A 22853-nucleotide genomic window follows, 5' to 3' on the forward strand; every position below is an offset into this window, starting at 1 on the left:
TTATTAGTATGGCTACGCCGATATGGCGAGGTCCTCACTCCACTGCGGAAGGTCCTTGATGAGCATGGGATATGGACAGGGGCCTGGACAGTGTCACTAAAATTGGGGGTGCTGGGCGATGTAGTTCAGCACCTTCCCTGCTCAGCCTTTCTGGGTAGGGATAGGCTGACCATTTTCTACCAAGGTCAGCCTAAGGTATGTAATAAATGTGGTGATAAAGGCCACTTTGCATCGTCCTGCACCCACAAGAAGTGCTCACTGTGCCAGGATTTAGGCCATTTGGCCAGAGAATGCACCCAGATTCGGTGCAATTTGTGCCAGCAGCTGGGTCATCCATATAGCCAGTGCCCAGAGGCACTGCATAACCTGCCAGGATTGGAGACTGAGCTGCAGAGGCTTGATAAAGAAGATGAAGCAGCTGAAGTTAGAGAGGAAATTGTTGTTGCCCCTCCTGTGTCTGTTGTGTCAGATTCTGTTTCCCCTAGTGATGTGGTCCCTGTGTCTGTCCCTCCTGTTGTTCCTACATCTACTGTGCGTAGATCCTCCAGACTAGCGGAAGCTGCTGTGGGGGCGGGTATAGTGGATCTTCCCCCTCGGCCTACTCCACCTCCAGTCCCTGTCTCTCGACACCGCAAACGCAGCCAAGAGGGTGCAGGGGTGCTGGATGGTGGTGGGATCGATGGGGTTGAGGGAGGGGTGTCCATGTCCCATGTCTCACCCTCTGTTGTGGAGGATTCGGATGAGGAGGGGTGGGAGAGGACAAAGAGGAAGAAAAAGAAGAAGAGGAAGACCAGTAAAGCGGTCGTTTCTTCCTTACAGTTAGAGCCAGGAGGGGTTCCTCTTGGCAACACATTTTCGGTTTTATCAGGGGAGGAGTTAGTATCCGATTTATCTACTTCTTTATCATCTATGGATGAGGGGGAGTCACATAGTGTAAAGAGAGCTGCTTCGGGTGATGAGAGTGTGGTGGAGGTTAAGAAACGACTACCCCAATCATCCTGATGGCAGTGCCCGCTCTGATAAAGGTGGCGACCATTAATGTCGCCAGCGTGAAATCTGCAAGAGCTCGTGATATTGCCTTATTTTTGCTCAGTGAGTTTGATGCTGAGATTTTATTTTTGCAAGAGACCTGGCTCAATACTTTGGCCGATGTCCATCTAGCAAAAAGGGAGTGGAGATGCGGTCCCTCCTTTTGGTCTCTTGCGGCTGAGCCTTGCAGCGGAGTTGCGGTTCTTTTTAAAACCGATATGGTAACGTGCCGGCGGATAATTGAGGTAGAAATGGGGAGATGCATGGTCTTAGACGTCTCTGTTAGGGGGCAGGACCTGCGCCTCATCAATATCTATGGACCGCAGTCAAAATGGGACAGGAAATGCCTCTTCACAAAGATCAAGCCCTTCCTTTTTACATCCCAGCAGGTTGTCTTTGGAGGTGACTTTAACACCATAATTAGGCCTGAAGACAGGCTGGGTTATGATAGCGTTTTTCTTATGCCCCATACACACGTGCAGATTATCTGCAGACTTTTGTCTGCAGACTTACCTTTTCTATGTAGTGCAAGGGCCTGCCGGATTGCATACAAATTGAAAGTGTTTAGGTTTGACCTCATATTATATGGTTTTGGTAAGTCTGCAGACAAAAGTCTGCAGATAATCTGCACGTGTGTATGGGGCATTAGAGATATGGTTAGACAAGCAGGCCTGGTAGATGTGCACATTAAGCACTGCCCTGGCAGCACGGGATTCACGTTTCAGAGAGGGAATAGTCAGAGTAGGATAGATAGGTTTTTTTTTAAAGGAGAACTCTGCTTTCTCGGCTCCTGAGTTGAGGGCGGTGGAGTTCTCTGACCACTGTATGCTGTCTGTGACTCTGAATGCCTCGGACACTCCACCCAGGGGAAGGGGTACCTGGAAACTGAATTCGGCTCTCCTGGAAGATGTAGAGGTAAGACAATCCTTTGAGGATTTTTTTCAGGCACAGGTTTCTATTCTGGACTTTTGCAGCAGTAAGTCAGAGTGGTGGGAGCTTGTGAAACAAAGGGCGATTGGACTTTTCAAGGCCATAAGTAAGAAGAAGCAGCTTGGTATGTATATTGCCTACCAGCATTTGCGGAGGAAGCTTGATCGTCTTGTCTCGTATGGAGGAGATCCAGGGGAGATCTCGGAGGTAAAGCTTCTTCTTAGGAAGTGTCAATACGACCGGCATGCCTCCTTGGTTCTGGAGAGAGATTATGGGAAATATCACTCGCCTGATCCTTACCAGAACTGTAAGCAAGGCATAGCAGTTAAGACGGTCATAGGTCTGAGGGATAGTACGGGTTCCCTGGTGAAGTCCAGATCAGGGATCCTGGAGATCTTCAGGTCATATTACGCAGACCTTCTGGGAAGAAAGGACCTTAGTCGGGACAGGATGGAAAGCTTTCTGGATTCTACTCCAGGATTGGGAAATGATACATTGCCTTTGATGGATTTGACAGAACCAATTTCAGCGGATGAGGTAGTTCGTGCTATAGAGAAGCTGGCTACCAAAAAGTCGCCTGGGCCAGATGGGTTGACAGCTGAATTTTACAAGTGTTTTAAGTCCATTCTGGCTCCCTTTTTAGCGGAGGTTTATAACAGCTGTTTAGAAGAGGGTTCTCTCCCTCCCTCCATGAGGCAATCCGCTGTGATTCTTCTGTCAAAAGGTAAAGACCCCTCAATAATTGAGAACTGGCGCCCCATCAGTCTTCTCAATGTTGATAGAAAGATCTTGGCGAAGATTCTTTTTTGGCGCTTGTCGTCAGTAGCAGGCGATTTGTTGTCCAATCATCAGCACTGCTCGGTCCAGGGCAGAAGTACCTTTTCAGCAATTTTAGCTGTCCGGGAGGCTTTGGAGCGATGCAGGGCTGCTGGATGGAGAAAGTACTTGCTGGCATTGGATCAGGCGAAGGCTTTTGATCGAGTCAATCATGAGTACCTGTATTTGCTACTTGGTAGATACGGCCTGCAGGGGAGGTTTATTGATTGGCTGAAAACATTATATAAAGGGGCTGAGAGCTTCCCACTTGTTAATGGTTGGGTTGGACGGCCTTTTGAGGTTGGCTCTGGTGTGCGCCAGGGGTGTCCTTTGAGCCCCCTGCTATATGTATTCGCAATCGACCCCTTCATAAGAAGGTTAGAGAGTGGATCGTTGTGTGGGGTGCCTTTGGGCATTGCTGGTGTGCCGCCTTTGAAGGTCGTGGCCTATGCCGATGATGTGTCTGTTATTATCTCTGGGATGGAGGAGGCGCAGGAGGTGGTCTCTGTGATAGAGCAGTACACTGAGGCTTCTGGCTCTAAAATCAATCATGAAAAGAGTGAAGTTTTCTGGATGGGTGAGGAGGGTGAAAGCTTCGAACTTCCGGATGCCTTCCCAGAGCCCCAGCAGGAAATTAAAGTGTTGGGCATCAAATTTGGTCCTGGTGACTATGGTCATCGAAATTGGGAAAGCAGGTTGTTGAATGCCAATGCCAAGGTGGCAAGCTGGAAGAAATGGAAACTTTCCTTGAGGGAAAGGGTTGACTTGATTAAAACTTACCTGATCCCAATCTTTTTATATGTCAGCTTTGTCTGTATCTTGCCGGAATCTCTCTATGCAAGGGTGTACAGCTGCTTTTTCCAACTGTTATGGGGAAATAGGCTGAACCTGATCAAACGCAATGTAACTTACCTGTCCAGGCGGGAGGGTGGTCTAGGAATGGTCAACCCTATAGTTTTCTTTTCTCTGCTTTTTTTAAAGTATAATCTTGGTAATATGTTAGCAGAGACCCCGCCGGGATGGGTGGGTATTTTTCAATCTTGGTTTAGGCCTTTTCTGCGATGCTGGGAAGATGGCGGGCCAATGAAAAGTCTGAGAGTCCGACATGGCAAGCTTCCGGCTTATGTTGCCCCGTGTCTGAAAATACTTAGGCAGTGGCAGGTGACAGTGGGGGATATCAAGTCCCTCCCCAGAAAGCTTCTGGAGAAGAGGATTTTGGGCTCTGCTTTCAGTGTGTTGCTGACCTTAAGGGATTGCCCAGGCCCCGTAATGAGGGAGGGGTTGCGTTTAATTAACTTAGGAAGAATCCCTTTGAAGTTTAGGGATCAAGCCTGGCTCGCTTTCCATGGAAGGCTCTATGTGAGAGGGAACCTGAAGCATCGCCCTGTGGATGATCGGGATTGTCCTAGAGCGGAGTGTGTTGGTAAAGTGGAGTCTATGGACCACTTTTTGCTCCAGTGTCCCTTTAACATAGAGGTGTATAAAAGGGTTGGGAGGGCTCTAGGCATCCCCTTTCTCTATCGCATGAGTTATGCGGAGTGGGTGTACGGGGCATTCCCGACTCGCTGGGATTTTGATTTGGATACACTTTTTCTAGTTAGTATAGTTGTCCGTTACTTCACGTGGAATGCACGGTGCCAGATTACCCTGCGGAAGAAAGTCCTCCCTGTCGAGGTGGTGGTGTACGATATTCTTGGTGAGGTTGGGAAGATTCGGGGTCTTGAGAAGGGCAGGGAGCCTCGAGCGGTCTGGATAAAGGCGTGGAGGAATATCAGACCTGCTTTTGGTGAACTGTCCATCTCTGGGTAAAAAGCTTTTTTCCTATGCTATTTCTTTCACGCCCTTAGCTTTTGTTGGTTAATATCTTCATTTTTGAAGAAGGGCTGCATGCATAATGGGAGTGGTTTTGTTTCTTGACCTCGCAGGTTTGATGTCTGGTGTGGTGGTGTGAGTGTTATTAAGATTATTTTTCCCGGTACTGATGTGTTTCATGATGTGAGTTTTGTTTTTGCTGTAAAGGCAGTCTTTATTTGAGAGCAGAATTTGCTATGTATTTTTTTTTTTTTCCCCTTTTCATGTAAATATGTATATATTTATTTATGTATATTGATTTTATGCTTATTGATTGCAAGACTTTTAATAAACAAAATTGGGAAGAATGCTCCTTACATTGGTGGTCAGTGGGAAGAATGTCCTTACATTGGTGGTCAGTGGGAAGAATGTCCCTTACATTGGTAGTCAGTGGGAAGAATGTTCCTTACATTGGGGATCAGTGGGAAGAACGTTCCTTACTTTGGTGGTCAGTGGGAAGAATGCCCCTTACATTGGTGGTCAGTGGGAAGAATGTCCCTTACATTGGTGGTCAGTGGGAAGAATGTCCCTTACATTGGTGGTCAGTGGGAAGAATGTCCCTTACATTGGTGGTCAGTGGGAAGAATGTCCCTTACATTGGTGGTCAGTGGGAAGAATGTCCCTTACATTGGTGGTCAGTGGGAAGAATTTCCCTTACATTGGTGGTCAGTGAGAAGAATGTTCCTTACATTGGTGGTCAGTGGGAAGAATGTCCCTTACATTGGTGGTCAGTGGGAAGAAGGAGGAGGACACACCCAAAGAGCTCTCTCAGAGAACCAGCCCTTTTCAAGCCTGGGCCTTGCTTGCTAGCTTGGCCCAGGAACAATGCCTGATCCTGGGGGAGGCCCTGGGAGGGATCCCCCTGATGACACGGGGCCTAGTGAGGAGGAGGTGGAGGACCTGTCTGTGGGTCCAGGCCCTGGTGAGAATGCGGATGTCTTCAGCCAGAAGATTATCAATCGTTTTAGGGCGATTGGGAGAGCGGAAGAAAAACTTAAAGTTTTGAAGGCTGAACACAAATCCTTCAAAACCAAGTATTTCCAGGCCTGGAGTAAAAATCGCACAGCCATGAAGCCTGAGTTACAGGAATTGGAAGAAAAGGTAAAGGAACAAACTTTATTATTGGAAAGGCTGAAAGACAGAAGTGGAGCATTTAAAGAAAAATTTGACAATGAGAGGCGATTTACCAGCCAAGCATCAGCAAGCTCTGTGGATCAGCAGCCTCAGTTAATGGATGACCAGGCTCCATCTGCCTCTGCACCTCTCCCCCCATGCCAGAACTGGGAATCACCAGCGGCAACCAGCCAGGGGGTTGAGAGTGGACATGGATCCCTGACATTCATCCAGCAGATGGAGTCACCCCTGAAAGCAGACAGGTTTGTATTTTCTGATGATCCATCAGAAATCCCTGAGGATGGGCAGAGGAGATTCAAGTCAGCAAAGCCAGTAATGGTGGAGAAATCCCAGTACACCATGCTGCCATCCAACATGTCTGCCCCATCTGCTGTAGTGGATGGTGTCCCAGGTGAGAAAGAGCTCTGCATACAGCTACCTATTGGAGTTACCGCTGTGGAGAAACCGACAGACATGCAAGCCCCGGACCATCAGACGAATGTGGATGGACCTGCATTAAACACCCCAGGCATGGATTTTGCTGGTCTGGCTGAGACCAGTAGTCCCACGGCAAGCAAAATGGTTGCCAGCTCCAAAGAGCCTGCTTCATGTTCACCTGAGCCTCCCAGTCTTCCAGTGCTGATTGCTGATGGGGGAGGGGATCAACATAGTTCTGGAAGTGGAATGGAAGTAGCAATGGAAATATCCTGCAATGCTTTACCTGCTGCTGTGTTAAAACAGAATGCTATTTCCACAGCTGAAAACCCTGTCCTAGTGGAAGAGAAGATGACAGCTGGAGTTCTTACCAATGCAGCAGCAACTATGGATTCTGCTGTGAAGACAACAGCAATAATAAGTATCCCAGCAAGTATAAAAAATGACAATGTTAAAGCAATGAATGTGGTGGGTGGTGGTGAAGGGGTTAGTAATGCTGGGAAAAATAAAAATGACATTTCTCCTCCTGCTCAGCAGAGGAAAGATTCGATTGCACAGATCAATCCCGAATCTGTGCAATCGTTATCTGCTAAGTGTGTGTCAGATAATTTAAAAAAAACTGATGGATTTTCTGCTGGGAGGAATGTTGGAAGCTATGCTTCAGCTTTGGGGAGTCACACCAGGGTGGGTGGTGGGAATTCTGTTATTAGTCAAAATTCAGGGAGGTTTGGTGGGTATAGGAGGAGGAATGTGGTACAGTTGAGGTGGGTGGGGGATGGAACTCCGCCAGTAAGGGGGAGGGTGGCTGAGTTGATTTTGGAAATGGGGTTTAAAGCTTGTGATATTTTTGCTTTAATTTGCCCGGTGGGGAGTTATGAATTCGATTTGTCGTTTGTAAAACCTGAAAGTTTGGATCTCTTCTGGGAGAGATTTAGGAGGTGCAAGGGCCTTCAGCAGTGGAGTGGTTTGGTGCCAAAAGTGATTTCAAGGCAGCCTCTGATAAAATCAGTGACCATTTTGGTGCGTAACGAATCCATACCAGAGGCTGATTTATTAGTATGGCTACGCCGATATGGCGAGGTCCTCACTCCACTGCGGAAGGTCCTTGATGAGCATGGGATATGGACAGGGGCCTGGACAGTGTCGCTAAAATTGGGGGTGCTGGGCGATGTAGTTCAGCACCTTCCCTGCTCAGCCTTTCTGGGTAGGGATAGGCTGACCATTTTCTACCAAGGTCAGCCTAAGGTATGTAATAAATGTGGTGATAAAGGCCACTTTGCATCGTCCTGCACCCACAAGAAGTGCTCACTGTGCCAGGATTTAGGCCATTTGGCCAGAGAATGCACCCAGATTCGGTGCAATTTGTGCCAGCAGCTGGGTCATCCATATAGCCAGTGCCCAGAGGCACTGCATAACTTGCCAGGATTGGAGACTGAGCTGCAGAGGCTTGATAAAGAAGATGAAGCAGCTGAAGTTAGAGAGGAAATTGTTGTTGCCCCTCCTGTGTCTGTTGTGTCAGATTCTGTTTCCCCTAGTGATGTGGTCCCTGAGTCTGTGTCTGTTGTGTCAGATTCTGTTTCCCCTAGTGATGTGGTCCCTGAGTCTGTCCCTCCTGTTGTTCCTACATCTACTGTGCGTAGATCCTCCAGACTAGCGGAAGCTGCTGGGGGGGCGGGTATAGTGGATCTTCCCCCTCGGCCTACTCCACCTCCAGTCCCTGTCTCTCGACACCGCAAACGCGGCCAAGAGGGTGCAGGGGTGCTGGATGGTGGTGGGGTCGATGGGGTTGAGGGAGGGGTGTCCATGTCCCATGTCTCACCCTCTGTTGTGGAGGATTCGGATGATGAGGGGTGGGAGAGGACAAAGAGGAAGAAAAAGAAGAAGAGGAAGACCAGTAAAGCGGTCACTTCTTCCTTACAGTTAGAGCCAGGAGGGGTTCCTCTTGGCAACACATTTTCGGTTTTATCAGGGGAGGAGTTAGTATCCGATTTATCTACTTTATCATCTATGGATGAGGGGGAGTCACATAGTGTAAAGAGAGCTGTTTCGGGTGATGAGAGTGTGGTGGAGGTTAAGAAACGACTACCCCAATCATCCTGATGGCAGTGCCCGCTCTGATAAAGGTGGCGACCATTAATGTCGCCAGCGTGAAATCTGCAAGAGCTCGTGATATTGCCTTATTTTTGCTCAGTGAGTTTGATGCTGAGATTTTATTTTTGCAAGAGACCTGGCTCAATACTTTGGCCGATGTCCATCTAGCAAAAAGGGAGTGGAGATGCGGTCCCTCCTTTTGGTCTCTTGCGGCTGAGCCTTGCAGCGGAGTTGCGGTTCTTTTTAAAACCGATATGGTAACGTGCCGGCGGATAATTGAGGTAGAAATGGGGAGATGCATGGTCTTAGACGTCTCTGTTAGGGGGCAGGACCTGCGCCTGATCAATATCTATGGACCGCAGTCAAAATGGGACAGGAAATGCCTCTTCACAAAGATCAAGCCCTTCCTTTTTACATCCCAGCAGGTTGTCTTTGGAGGTGACTTTAACACCATAATTAGGCCTGAAGACAGGAGGGTCTCCATAGACAGGCTGGGTTATGATAGCGTTTTTCTTAGAGATATGGTTAGACAAGCAGGCCTGGTAGATGTGCACATTAAGCACTGCCCTGGCAGCACGGGATTCACGTTTCAGAGAGGGAATAGTCAGAGTAGGATAGATAGGTTTTTTTTAAAGGAGAACTCTGCTTTCTCGGCTCCTGAGTTGAGGGCGGTGGAGTTCTCTGACCACTGTATGCTGTCTGTGACTCTGAATGCCTCGGACACTCCACCCAGGGGAAGGGGTACCTGGAAACTGAATTCGGCTCTCCTGGAAGATGTAGAGGTAAGACAATCCTTTGAGGATTTTTTTCAGGCACAGGTTTCTATTCTGGACTTTTGCAGCAGTAAGTCAGAGTGGTGGGAGCTTGTGAAACAAAGGGCGATTGGACTTTTCAAGGCCATAAGTAAGAAGAAGCAGCTTGGTATGTATATTGCCTACCAGCATTTGCGGAGGAAGCTTGATCGTCTTGTCTCGTATGGAGGAGATCCAGGGGAGATCTCGGAGGTAAAGCTTCTTCTTAGGAAGTGTCAATACGACCGGCATGCCTCCTTGGTTCTGGAGAGAAATTATGGGAAATATCACTCGCCTGATCCTTACCAGAACTGTAAGCAAGGCATAGCAGTTAAGACGGTCATAGGTCTGAGGGATAGTACGGGTTCCCTGGTGAAGTCCAGATCAGGGATCCTGGAGATCTTCAGGTCATATTACGCAGACCTTCTGGGAAGAAAGGACCTTAGTCGGGACAGGATGGAAAGCTTTCTGGATTCTACTCCAGGATTGGGAAATGATACATTGCCTTTGATGGATTTGACAGAACCAATTTCAGCGGATGAGGTAGTTCGTGCTATAGAGAAGCTGGCTACCAAAAAGTCGCCTGGGCCAGATGGGTTGACAGCTGAATTTTACAAGTGTTTTAAGTCCATTCTGGCTCCCTTTTTAACGGAGGTTTATAACAGCTGTTTAGATGAGGGTTCTCTCCCTCCCTCCATGAGGCAATCCGCTGTGATTCTTCTGTCAAAAGGTAAAGACCCCTCAATAATTGAGAACTGGCGCCCCATCAGTCTTCTCAATGTTGATAGAAAGATCTTGGCGAAGATTCTTTTTTGGCGCTTGTCGTCAGTAGCAGGCGATTTGTTGTCCAATCATCAGCACTGCTCGGTCCAGGGCAGAAGTACCTTTTCAGCAATTTTAGTTGTCCGGGAGGCTTTGGAGCGATGCAGGGCTGCTGGATGGAGAAAGTACTTGTTGGCATTGGATCAGGCGAAGGCTTTTGATCGAGTCAATCATGAGTACCTGTATTTGCTACTTGGTAGATACGGCCTGCAGGGGAGGTTTATTGATTGGCTGAAAACATTATATAAAGGGGCTGAGAGCTTCCCACTTGTTAATGGTTGGGTTGGACGGCCTTTTGAGGTTGGCTCTGGGGTGCGCCAGGGGTGTCCTTTGAGCCCCCTGCTATATGTATTCGCAATCGATCCCTTCATAAGAAGGTTAGAGAGTGGATCGTTGTGTGGGGTGCCTTTGGGCATTGCTGGTGTGCCGCCTTTGAAGGTCGTGGCCTATGCCGATGATGTGTCTGTTATTATCTCTGGGATGGAGGAGGCGCAGGAGGTGGTCTCTGTGATAGAGCAGTACACTGAGGCTTCTGGCTCTAAAATCAATCATGAAAAGAGTGAAGTTTTCTGGATGGGTGAGGAGGGTGAAAGCTTCGAACTTCCGGATGCCTTCCCAGAGCCCCAGCAGGAAATTAAAGTGTTGGGCATCAAATTTGGTCCTGGTGACTATGGTCATCGAAATTGGGAAAGCAGGTTGTTGAATGCCAATGCCAAGGTGGCAAGCTGGAAGAAATGGAATCTTTCCTTGAGGGAAAGGGTTGACTTGATTAAAACTTACCTGATCCCAATCTTTTTATATGTCAGCTTTGTCTGTATCTTGCCGGAATCTCTCTATGCAAGGGTGTACAGCTGCTTTTTCCAACTGTTATGGGGAAATAGGCTGAACCTGATCAAACGCAATGTAACTTACCTGTCCAGGCGGGAGGGTGGTCTAGGAATGGTCAACCCTATAGTTTTCTTTTCTCTGCTTTTTTTAAAGTATAATCTTGGTAATATGTTAGCAGAGACCCCGCCGGGATGGGTGGGTATTTTTCAATCTTGGTTTAGGCCTTTTCTGCGATGCTGGGAAGATGGCGGGCCAGTGAAAAGTCTGAGAGTCCGACATGGCAAGCTTCCGGCTTATGTTGCCCCGTGTCTGAAAATACTTAGGCAGTGGCAGGTGACAGTGGGGGATATCAAGTCCCTCCCCAGAAAGCTTCTGGAGAAGAGGATTTTGGGCTCTGCTTTCAGTGTGTCGCTGACCTTAAGGGATTGCCCAGGCCCCGTAATGAGGGAGGGGTTGCGTTTAATTAGCTTAGGAAGAATCCCTTTGAAGTTTAGGGATCAAGCCTGGCTCGCTTTCCATGGAAGGCTCTATGTGAGAGGGAACCTGAAGCATCGCCCTGTGGATGATCGGGATTGTCCTAGAGCGGAGTGTGTTGGTAAAGTGGAGTCTATGGACCACTTTTTGCTCCAGTGTCCCTTTAACATAGAGGTGTATAAAAGGGTGGGGAGGGCTCTAGGCATCCCCTTTCTCTATCGCATGAGTTATGCGGAGTGGGTGTACGGGGCATTCCCGACTCTCTGGGATTTTGATTTGGATACACTTTTTCTAGTTAGTATAGTTGTCCGTTACTTCACGTGGAATGCACGGTGCCAGATTACCCTGCGGAAGAAAGTCCTCCCTGTCGAGGTGGTGGTGTACGATATTCTGGGTGAGGTTGGGAAGATTCGGGGTCTTGAGAAGGGCAGGGAGCCTCGAGCGGTCTGGATAAGGGCGTGGAGGAATATCAGACCTGCTTTTGGTGAACTGTCCATCTCTGGGTGAAAAGCTTTTTTCCTATGCTATTTCTTTCACGCCCTTAGCTTTTGTTAGTTAATATCTTCATTTTTGAAGAAGGGCTGCATGCATAATGGGAGTGGTTTTTGTTTCTTGACCTCGCAGGTTTGATGTCTGGTGTGGTGGTGTGAGTCTTATTAAGATTATTTTTCCCGGTAATGATGTGTTTCATGATGTGAGTTTTGTTTTTGCTGTAAAGGCAGTCTTTATTTGAGAGCAGAATTTGCTATGTATTTTTTTTCCCCCCTTTTCATGTAAATATGTATATATTTATTTATGTATATTGATTTTATGCTTATTGATTGCAAGACTTTTAATAAACAAAATTGGGAGGAATGCTCCTTACATTGGTGGTCAGTGGGAGGAATGCTCCTTACATTGGTGGTCAGTGAGAAGAACGCTCCTTACATTGGTGGTCAGTGGGAAGAATGTCCCTTACATTGGTGGTCAGTGGGAAGAATGTCCCTTACATTGGTGGTCAGTGGGAAGAATGTTCCTTACATTGGTGATCAGTGGGAGGAATGCCCCTTACATTGGTGATCAGTGGGAAGAATGTCCCTTACATTGGTGATCAGTGGGAAGAATGTCCCTTACATTGGTGGTCAGTGGGAAGAATGTCCCTTACATTGGTGGTCAGTGGGAAGAATGTCCCTTACATTGGTGATCAGTGGGAAGAATGTCCCTTACATTGGTGATCAGTGGGAAGAATGTCCCTTACATTGGTGGTCAGTGGGAAGAATGTCCCTTACATTGGTAGTCAGTGGGAAGAATGTCCCTTACATTGGTGGTCAGTGGGAAGAATGTCCCTTACATTGGTGGTCAGTGGGAAGAATGTCCCTTACATTGGTGGTCAGTGGGAAGAATGCTCTGCAAAATGTAACCGATTTAACCAATTTGGGCTGCGCCACAGCCACACGTAGCCTGGTATTTCAAAAAAGGAAGCCACTGCTCCACCTCAGATCCCTTTTTAGAGAGATAGTAGAGTGCCAGTCAAAGCGTCAAAACACCTTCCCCCCCCCCTTTGTTCTGAATGGAGTAAGGGGTGGTAAAAGCTCTGTCAGACTTGTACTGTTGTGTCCTCACTTCCTGTTGTGTCACCAGGGCAGGAACTGGAGGGGAAATCTCCTCAATGGGGGACAGCGACAGCAATAAAAGCTTACCAGAGACTCTAAAACCTCCCCCCACTATCCAAAAATTTTTTTTAAAAAAAAATATTTTTTTGGCAAAAGTTTTACTTCTTTTGGGAGGGCAGCCATTAGGTGAACCATGATATCAGGCTGACTGGCACCTCAGACAAGGCAGAGCAAGGAAATCTCCCATTGCATTATGGATCAAGATTTTTTTTCTGGTTAAGGATTGGTCAGCTACAATTACTCTCAGGGGTAAAAAAATAAATAATTAAAAATGAAATGTTCGCACATGTGCGTGGCAGAGGCGTGCTGTGAATATTTTTTTTCTCTTTTCTCTTACAAAGGGCCGCAGTTTCCGATCCAACAGCGAGTTGTCCTTTAGGATGTGGTGTTGATGTTGAGGAATGTAGCACTCCCCCCCCCCCCCCCCCCCCCTCCTGTAAACACATGTTCATTTCTCGGTACGGTAACGGGTGCCAACCTCACCCCCAATCACCTCCAACAGACCCCTCACTGGGGATGACACACTCCCCTCCCCCCGACACACAATGCCAAATCTGGTGCTGATTTGGCCCCTGAAATTATAGCGAATTCCCGGCAATCGTAAAAGAAAAGCCTTTCACCAAATTATTGCGCAATTGCCATGTGTGTCTACAAAACACACAAATAAAAAAAAAAAAAAAAAAGAAATAAGGGAAGGGCATCAGTTGGGTCCGAGCAAATAAAGAAGAGCTCAACGCAGTTTTCTGCAAGACCACCTTTTTAGGTTTTTATTTAAAAAGCAAAAAAATAAAAAAAAAAATATATATATATTTTTTTTTAAATTTATGTTAATAATAATAAAAAATGAAAACAAAAAATTTTCAAGCAGGCAGCGGAAAACTTCCATATCAGAAGGGAAATGTCCGCCTGGGTCAAAATAAAAGTATTTTCAGGACCGCAGCCAAGTGATGTTTTAATTGGTCATGGCAGGTTTTCCATCAGTGACAATAATAACCCCCCCCCAAAACATTGTTTTTTTTTTTTTTAACATAGTTCAGCAACTATGAGCTACGCTGAACCATCGCCATGGCAATGAAGTGAAAACAGCGGGAATCAAAAATTAAAGTACGGGATGTAAACAATTTCACTCTGCTGCAGTATTTAAGGGGAAAAAAAAAAAAAAGTTACCCATAGCAACCAAATCCCTCATTATGTATAGATAGTAGTAATTGTGTTGCTTATAGAAACCAAATCCCTCATGGTGTATAATATATGTAGTAGGATCTGGTTGCTATGGGCAACATAATTGCAACTTCATATACATAAAGTAGAAGATGAATTGCCCATAGCAATCAAATATCAAATATCTACACACAGTGGAAAGTCTGTTTCTCATAGCAACTGTATCCATATATCTATTACATCCCCCTCCTCTACCCCCCCCCCCCACACACACACACAAAGTAGAAGCTGTATTGCCCATGGCAACAAAAGCTTTCATTAGCTACAAGTATAGTAACTGTTTTGCCCATAGCAACCAAATTCTCCATTAACTTTACAGAGAAGTAATTGTCTTGCCCATAGCAACCAAATATACAGTAAATCAGCCCACTTAGGCAGTGCCAGGACAAGGTCACCCAGCGCCCAGGGGAAACGTCAAATGCCGCCCCCCAGATGTATGATCATTATGTGTCAGCAAGAAATCCACCTCCCCAAAAAAAAAAAAAATGAGCACTAATATGCATGCTCGGCTCAAATCCTCTCATTTCACATACCCTCCTAGCAGAATCCCCCCCCCCCCCCCAAAGAAAAAAAAAAAAAAAAAAAAAAAGAATCCCCCCTTTTGAGCACAAATTCTTTCTCCCCCCCCCCACTCCAAATCTCCCTGTCAGCACAAATTAACCTCCCCTATCCCCCATTCTAGCACAAAAAAAGAAACCCAAATATCCCCTCTTAGCACAAATGCCCCCAATCATCCCTACTAGCACAACCCCCCCACCCAACAAATTTCCTCTCCTAGCGCAAATGCCTGCTCATTCATCCTTACTAGGCACAAATACCCCCCCCCCCCCCAAATATCTCCTCCTACCACAAATGCGCCCCCCCCCCAAAAAAAAAAAAACCCCTCCCCCCCAAATATCCCCTCTTAGAACAAATGCCCCCCAATCATCCCTACTAGCACAACCCCCCCTATCCCCCATCCCCCCCAAATATCCCCTCTTAGTAAAAATGCCCCCCAATAATCCCTACTAGCATGCCTGCTCTTAGGCCCCTTTCACATGAAAACTGGGCAGATCTGCCGCCCACCACCAGTCCAAGGGGATGCGCCGCCCACCACCAGTCCAAGGGGATGCGCCGCCCACCACCAGTCCAAGGGGATGCAATGGCGGTCACCAGTCCAAGGGGATGTGCCACTGACTACTAGTCCAAGGGGATCTACCATGGACCAACAGCTAGGCCCATGTGAAGAGACCTTAACGTTTATAGGAGTGCTCTTCCTCTAACAACTGATAGGATAACCAAGGAGGGCCTGGAGTTCAGGTTGCCCTCTTTTCAGGTTAGTGTGGAAAAAAAAAAAAAAAAAGTCTTCAGCTAGACTGAATGCACCTAGCGGCAGTTGACCATCTAGGCAGGCCTAACCAGTAAAGATGGGGCTTTATTACCATTGCTATTACTAGAGAAGATGTCCTGAGGCTGGAATAATAGGCTGAATTGCACACAGTCACAATGCATGCATCCAGATGCGTTTGGAGCTCAATTCTAAACCCATCTGGACCCACATGTGCATAGGGCCTATTATCCCAGCCTCAGGATATCTTTCCTAATAGTACCAATAATAAGCCCCATTGTCACCATGCAGGCCTGCCAAATCCCACCTGGAGGCACCCTAGTGGAGCTGGTTGGAACCCAGGCCAAGAGAGCTCAACTCCAATCATGCAACAGAAAAGTTTCCCTTATGTGTTTCTATGGGAGCAGGGATGGCAATCATAATGGGACGGGCACAAGCACATAGTCTGTACAGGTGTCAAGTATACTAGTCAACACAAGCTGCAATGTCACAGAGATGTGCTTCTTTCTTGGAGGCGGTCTATAAAATGGATGCTTATGCCGGCACGCTGTTGGCACCTTGCGAATAGTCACCGGGTGCAGACATTGCATCACCCCTCAGAATGGCGACTAAATGACATCACGGACTCTTAGCTGAATGTAAGTTTATGAATAGCGCTCCATCAGCCTGACTCCAATCCCAAAGAGGTTCAAATAATTCAAGTATTTAATGTTCCCGTGGTGGCAAGATTTACAGGTTAGGTGCCCCCCGCCCAGAGGCTGACCGACAACTTTTGGCCCAGGGAGCATGTTAAAACCCAGAGGCTTATGGTACAGCCACCCAACCCCCCTTCCGTTCTCCCTCTTCCCTGCCTCCTCCTGACCCCCATCCCAGGCTGAAGCTCCACTCCAAATACTCTCTGCTTACCAGGAGGGTCAGGCTGGACAGCGCCTGGTGCACCAACTCCAGGTTCTCAAACTGGCCGGCCGGGGGGGAGCTGGGGCAGTTCGGTCAGGGCTGGCCGGGGGAGGAGAGCCTCCAGTGGGGGGGGGGGGGGTGAAGCCTGCCTCTGTTAGCCTCCGCCTGTCCTCATCCCACACTCGGTAGGACACCGGTGGGGACTTTATACTCCTCTATACCAGGAAGCCTTTAGGCATGTCAGTGCGGCCTTTTGTGCCCTAGTGCCCCTTAAAATTTGATTAGAAGGTGGATTCTGCTACTTCGAATTCTAATACCCTCCCTTGTGTTCCCAGCTCCACCCATTGGCACAGCCATCATGGAAAATTGGGGATGGAGACTGTTTCCCCAAAGCAGTCTCCAGGGGAAGGGAACCAAAAGAGATTTGGACTTTCTCTGTACCTTAGGCTCAATACACAGGAGATCGGGATAAAGATCCTGTGTATTGAGCCTAAGGTACCCGAGAAAGTCAAAATCTCTTTTGGTTCCCTTCCTCTTCCCCTGGAGACTGCTTTGGGGAAACCGTCTCCATCCCCAATTTTGCATTGCTATATGGATGATGGTACCCCCCCAATCGATTGTTTACCTCAGAGGCTCACCCCTATTCTGGCACATGTTGGAGGAGATGTCACTGCCAGCCACACTTGGCCAGTTTTCCGATTAGGGAAAGATCCCATCAGATTCCAGGTGAAACATCCACACGGTACAGAAGGGTCCATGAGGAATCGGCCACCCATGGCTTCCTAGTTTTGAGCAGCCAATGCAGGATGGAAATAGAAAAAAAAAAAAACCTTTCAATCGGTACAGAGATGGTTCTCCCCAACTTCCTCTTGTTCTTTGGTTTCCTAGAAACGACTGCAGATGCCAATTGCTGGGGATCCATTAATTCCATCAATTTCGGGGGCGGATTGAAAACAGATGAAAAGTCCCCTTAATTCAAGCACTGGGGGAATACAAAGATCAATGGGCGTATCCAATAAAATAATGCAAGTTGTAAAGTATCCACAGCAACCAACCAGAATCCAGCTACTTCAAGCCATAAATTTCCAATTGGCTGCTGGTGGCAGCACCTACCGCTTGGCCTCTTCACCCATTCAATGAATGCACAACGGCTCGGAGGCTTTTTCCGTCTCTGGAAGACCTCGAACATTAAATTAATTGCCTGCCCCTACACCGTTACCAACCAACCAACCAACCAGAATCCAGCTACCTCAAGCCATAAATTTCCAATTGGCTGCTGGTGGTAGCACCTACTGCTTGGCCTCTTTTCCCATTCAATGAATGCACAACGGCTCTGAGGCTTCTTCTGTCTCTGGAAGACCCCGAACATTAAATTAATTCCCATCCCCTACACCGTTACCAACCAACCAACCAACCAACCAACCAACCATCCAATCAGAAACCAGCTTCTGTTACTCGGCTAATTGGCTGCTGGTGGTAGCACCTACCTCTTGGCCTCTTTTCCCATTCAATGAATGCACAACGGCTCGGAGGCTTCTTCTGTCTCTGGAAGACCCCGAACATTAAATTAATTCCCTGCCCCTACACTGTTACCAACCAACCAACCAGAATCCAGCTACTTCAAGCCATACATTTCCAATTGGCTGCTGGTGGTAGCACCTACCTCTTGGCCTCTTTTCCCATTCAATGAATGCACAATGGCTCTGAGGCTTCTTCTGTCTCTGGAAGACCCCGAACATTAAATTAATTCCCTCCCCCTACACCGTTGCCAACAAACCAACCAACCAATCATAAACTAGCTTCTGTTACCCAGCTAATTGGCTGGTGGTGGTAGCACCTACCGCTTGGCCTCTTTTCCCATTCAATGAATGCACAACGGCTCTGAGGCTTCTTCTGTCTCTGGAAGACCCCGAACATTAAATTAATTCCCTCCCCCTAAACCGTTACCAACCAATCAGAAACCAGCTTCTGTTACCCAGCTAATTGGCTGCTGGTGTCATAGCACAGCCCACTCACTAGAAGTTAGAATATCTGCCATCTATCCTGCAATATTTATTTGGACAATATTAAAAAACAGAAGCCCCTACTCGGTAATTCACTTCCCACCTAGGGTGCAGGCCCAGCTCCGGCTTCTGCCTCCATTCGCAGTTCCAAACAACATGGAGAAAACGCTGCATTCCAAGTTCTGTTAAAACATCTTAATTCCATGTGGAGGTATCCTGTGATCACCCTACCTGGGATCAATGCTGACGCATTTCACCCAACGATAGCTTATCTATAGAGGGCCAAGTTCAAGCCTTTGTTTATCAGATATTATTTGTTAGAAGGCAGATTGTGAACGCGCCAAGAATTAACAACAAGATGTGCTTCAGCCTCTGGGGCAGCCTACAAATGGCTGCTTACGCTGGCGCACTGTTGGCACCAGTTCCTAGCGAACGGACGGAATATTGCGTCAACCCTCAAAATGGCAACCAAATGATGTCCCTGACTCGTAATCTGCTGAATGTACATTTATGAAGAGCCCTCCCTTCTACAATATGGATTCCCATGTGCTCACTCAGTGGTATCACCTATTCCTAGGCAAATTTAGCAGGTCAACTACCAAAATGGCCACATCCCCCATCGAGACGACCCCAATTCTACAAATAGTGGCAACAGAATCAAATACATGGCCAGTGTGTGACCAGACACGGCCATGGAAGAGAGGCCAACCCAACCAATTATTTCAGGTCAGCGAATGCTACAATATCCTGCAACATCCCAACCAATCACAAACCAATGGATGACCATCAACTGGCGGTATCCACCATTCGAAACATCTCCCATATCAGGAAAATGGCACCAACCTTATACTATTGCCAATAACGTCCAAAGTAACATGGCTGACCAACTGATAGTAATGATTAAAAGGGCAACCAGAATACAGGGGGGGGGGGGGTCCAAGCAGCCACACTGGCCAGATCTAGAAGAGGGAAGGAAGACTACAGGGGGGGGGGGGGTACAGACTGTAGGCAGGATAGATATAGGTAGAGGGAAGGAAGACTAGGGGGATGGATGGATAGATAGATAGATGATAGAGGGATGGAAAGATAGATAGATAAAAGGATAGCTGGATGGATTAAAGAAGATATAGAAGAAAGGATGGAAAGAAAGATAAAATGAAAGATAGGTAGGATGATAGAAAGAAGAGACGGATAGATGGAAGGATGGATAGATAAAGGCTAGCCGGATTAAAGAAGAGATAGAAGGAAGGATGGAGATAGGTAGATAGAAGCAGGATGGAAAGATGAAGAGATAGATAGATAGAGGGATGGGAAAAAAGGACAGATGGAAATAAGGATATAAGATAGATAGAGTAAATAGCTCATAGATAAAAGAACGGATTGATAGCAGGAAAGATGGAAAGAAGAAGAGATAGACAGATATATAGATAATAGAATACAGAATAGAGACCGATAGAGGGAAGGATAGATAGATAGATAGATAGATAGATAGATAGATAGATAGATAGATGCTAGTTAGAGTAAAGAAGAGATGGATAAAAGGAAGGATGGAGATAGATATATAGATAGAAGCAGGATGGAAAGAGGAAGAGAAAGATAGGGGGATGGAAAAAAGGATATTAGATAGATAGATAGATAGATAGATAGATAGATAGATAGATAGATAGATAGATAAGAGTAAATAGCTAAAAGAAGGGATTGCTAGTGGGAAGGATGGAAAGAAGAATAGATAGACAGATAGATGATAGAATAGAGAAGGAAGAGACAGATAGAGGGAAGGATGGATAGATAGATAAAGGCTACATAGAATAAAGAAGAGATGGATAGAAGGAAGGATGGAGATTGATAGATATATAGATAGAAGCAGGATGGAAAGAGGAAGAGATTGATAGAGGGATGGAAAAAAAGGATAAAAAGATAGATAGAGTAAATAGCTAAAAGAAGGGATTGATAGCGGGAAGGATGGAAAGGAGATAGATAGATGGATGGATAAAAGAAGGAATAAATGGATAATCCGGAATATCTGGTAGATTGCAGCCCCCGATCACACCCAGCATCCTGAGCCCACCCCCCAGCAGTCCTTCCATTGATGCTCCCCCGCTGAGCCCACCCTATACCTCTGTGCTGGATGCCAGCTCCCTCTCCAGTCGGCGCTGCATGGGTTAAACAGCGAGGGGGGCACTCCTTTTTAACCCTGTCAGTGCCGGGAAGATTCTGCACCCCCCCCCCCCCCACAAATCCATCCGCTGGAAACAGAAGAAGGTCAGCCTTTGTAAAAAGGTGAAGACAATGGATGAGATGAGAAGGGTGGAGGAGGGGATCTTACCTGCCCACGGTCTGGTTGGCCAGCTGCCTCATGCGATTGAATTGCTTCTTCATCTTTGCAAGGTGCGCTGATTAATAAAAATAGAAGTCTCTGGTGCCCATACAGGGGGTGCCCATACAGGGGGCGCCTATAGAAATCTCCAGGATGCAGAAAAAATAAATAAATAAATAGACCCTCCCCCCGGTGTAGCAGAAATTCACATACCTCCAACCCCCCCTCTCTCCTCTGTCCTGTTATAGAGGGGCAGCCCTCAGCCTCTTCCAGTGCACAGGAGGTGCCAGGCTGCTGCTGCAGCAGGGACCATCATCCATTGGGGGAGGGAGTGCTGGATGTTGGGGGGGATCCTCCAGAGATGGTTGGGGGGGGGGGAAGCAGGGGTGCAGCTTACAGCACCCCCTCTATCTGCTTCTCCTCTGCCTGCTTTTATTGCAAGCTCCAAGCCCAGATCCTCCCCCCTTTATGTGGCTGCTGCTCTCACATCCCCAGCAGCAGCAGAAGATCTTACACTGCAGGCTGGACAGCAGGGGGAGAAGTGCGCATGCTCGGGAGGTGGCAGAGCAAAGCATGTTGGGAGTTGTAGTTTTCTTGCAGGTTCTCAGAGCAGTGATTAGATAGGAGATGGGGCAATAGGGGGGAGGGGACAGAGGAGGGAGGGGTATTGTAGAGGGCATGAGAAGGTTTATTTCTTTCTTTGGCAATGGTTTATTTATAAATAATCTTCATTTATTTGCACTGGATGGGAAATATGGAGAGCAGGAGCTGCAACATTGTAACAAATTCTCATTATTTTCACAAAATGTTTCTTTTAAGAATAAAAAAATATTAATAGCTCCGGATTGGCGACGTTTACAGGCATTTCACCGCGCTGTCGCGGTTCGCGTGGTTCGGGTCGGGACCGTACGCAGAATTGCGCACCTTGGCGGACAAGCACAGAAACGCGCTGCCCTTTAGCAGACGGGGCTATTAACCACTTCAGCCCTGGAAGGTTTTACCCCCCTTAACCACTTCTGGACCGGAAGGATTTGCCCCATCAATGACCAGGGCCATTTTTTGCGACTCGGTACTGCGTTACTTTAACTGAGAATTGCGCAGTCGTGCGACGCTGTACCCAAATCAAATTGATGTCCTTTTTGCCCACAAATAGAGATTTTTTTGGGTGATATTTGATCACCTCTGCGATTTTTATTTTAAAAAAGAGCGACCGGTTTGAAAAAAAAACATTTTTTTTTACTTTCTGCTATAAAATATCCAATTTAATTTATTACAATTTGTATTCTGCTACATACTTTTGGTGGAAAAAAAAAATCGCAATAAGCGTATTCTGATTGGTTTGCGCAAAAGTTATCGCGTCTACAAACTAGGGGAAAGATTTATGTCATCTTTATTTATTTGTTTACTAGTAATGGCGGCGATCTGCGATTTTTAGCGGAACTGCGACATTGTAATAAATTCTCATTATTTTCAGAAAATGTTTCTTTCAAGAATATAAAATATTAATAGCTCCGGATTGGCGAAGTTTACAGGCATTTACAGGCTGTCGAGGTCCGCGCGGTTCGGGTCGGGAACGCACGCAAAATTGCGCACTTTGCCGGACAAGCACAGAAACGTGCTGCCCTTTAGCAGATGGGGCTATTAACCACTTCAGCCCTGGAAGGTTTTACCCCCCCTTAACCACTTCTGGACCGGAAGGATTTGCCCCCTTAATGACCAGGCCATTTTTTGCGACTCGGCACTGCGTTATTTTAACGGACAATTGCGCGGTCGTGCGCCACTGTACCTAAAAAAAATTGATGTGCTTTTTTCCCCATAAACAGAGCTTTGATATTTGATCACCTGTGCAATTTTTATTTTTTGCGCTATAAACTAAAAAAGAACGAACGGTTTGAAAAAAAAAAAAACTATATTTTTTACTTTCCGCTATAAAACATCCAATTTAATTTTTTACAATTTGTTTTCTGCTACATATTTTTGGTGAGAAAAAAAAATTGCAATAAGCGTATTCTGATTGGTTTGCGCAAAAGTTATTGCGTCTACAAACTACGGGAAAGATTTATGTCATTTTTATTTATTTATTTGTTTACTAGTAATGTCGGCGATCTGCGATTTTTAAAGCGGGACTGCGACATTGTGGCAGACAGTTTGGACCCCTATCTGACATTTTTTACACTTTTGGGAGGAACAGTGACATTACTACAGTAATCAGTGCTATAAATATGCACTGTCACTGTACTAATGACACTGGCAGGG

At 46.8% G+C, this 22853-nt stretch overlaps 1 protein-coding gene across 5 annotated transcripts in view; it reads right to left on the reverse strand.

Annotated features, from left to right (window-relative positions):
- Window positions 1-20952, reverse strand: part of ARHGAP44 (Rho GTPase activating protein 44) — a 152566-nt gene extending 131614 nt beyond the window's left edge. For 4 of the 5 annotated variants that reach the window (XM_082272666.1, XM_082272663.1, XM_082272662.1 and 1 more), the window contains exon 1: window positions 20607-20952. In XM_082272666.1, coding sequence (XP_082128792.1) covers window positions 20607-20659 — 53 coding nt within the window. In that variant the 5' untranslated portion in view covers window positions 20660-20952. The remainder of the gene's footprint in view (window positions 1-20606) is intronic. The other variant, XM_082272665.1, reaches the window with a different exon arrangement.
- Window positions 20953-22853: the final 1901 nt, after the last annotated feature.

Source organism: Pelophylax lessonae, assembly GCF_965119305.1.
Source record: "Pelophylax lessonae genome assembly, chromosome: 11".
Classification (NCBI taxonomy): Eukaryota; Metazoa; Chordata; class Amphibia; order Anura; family Ranidae; genus Pelophylax; species Pelophylax lessonae.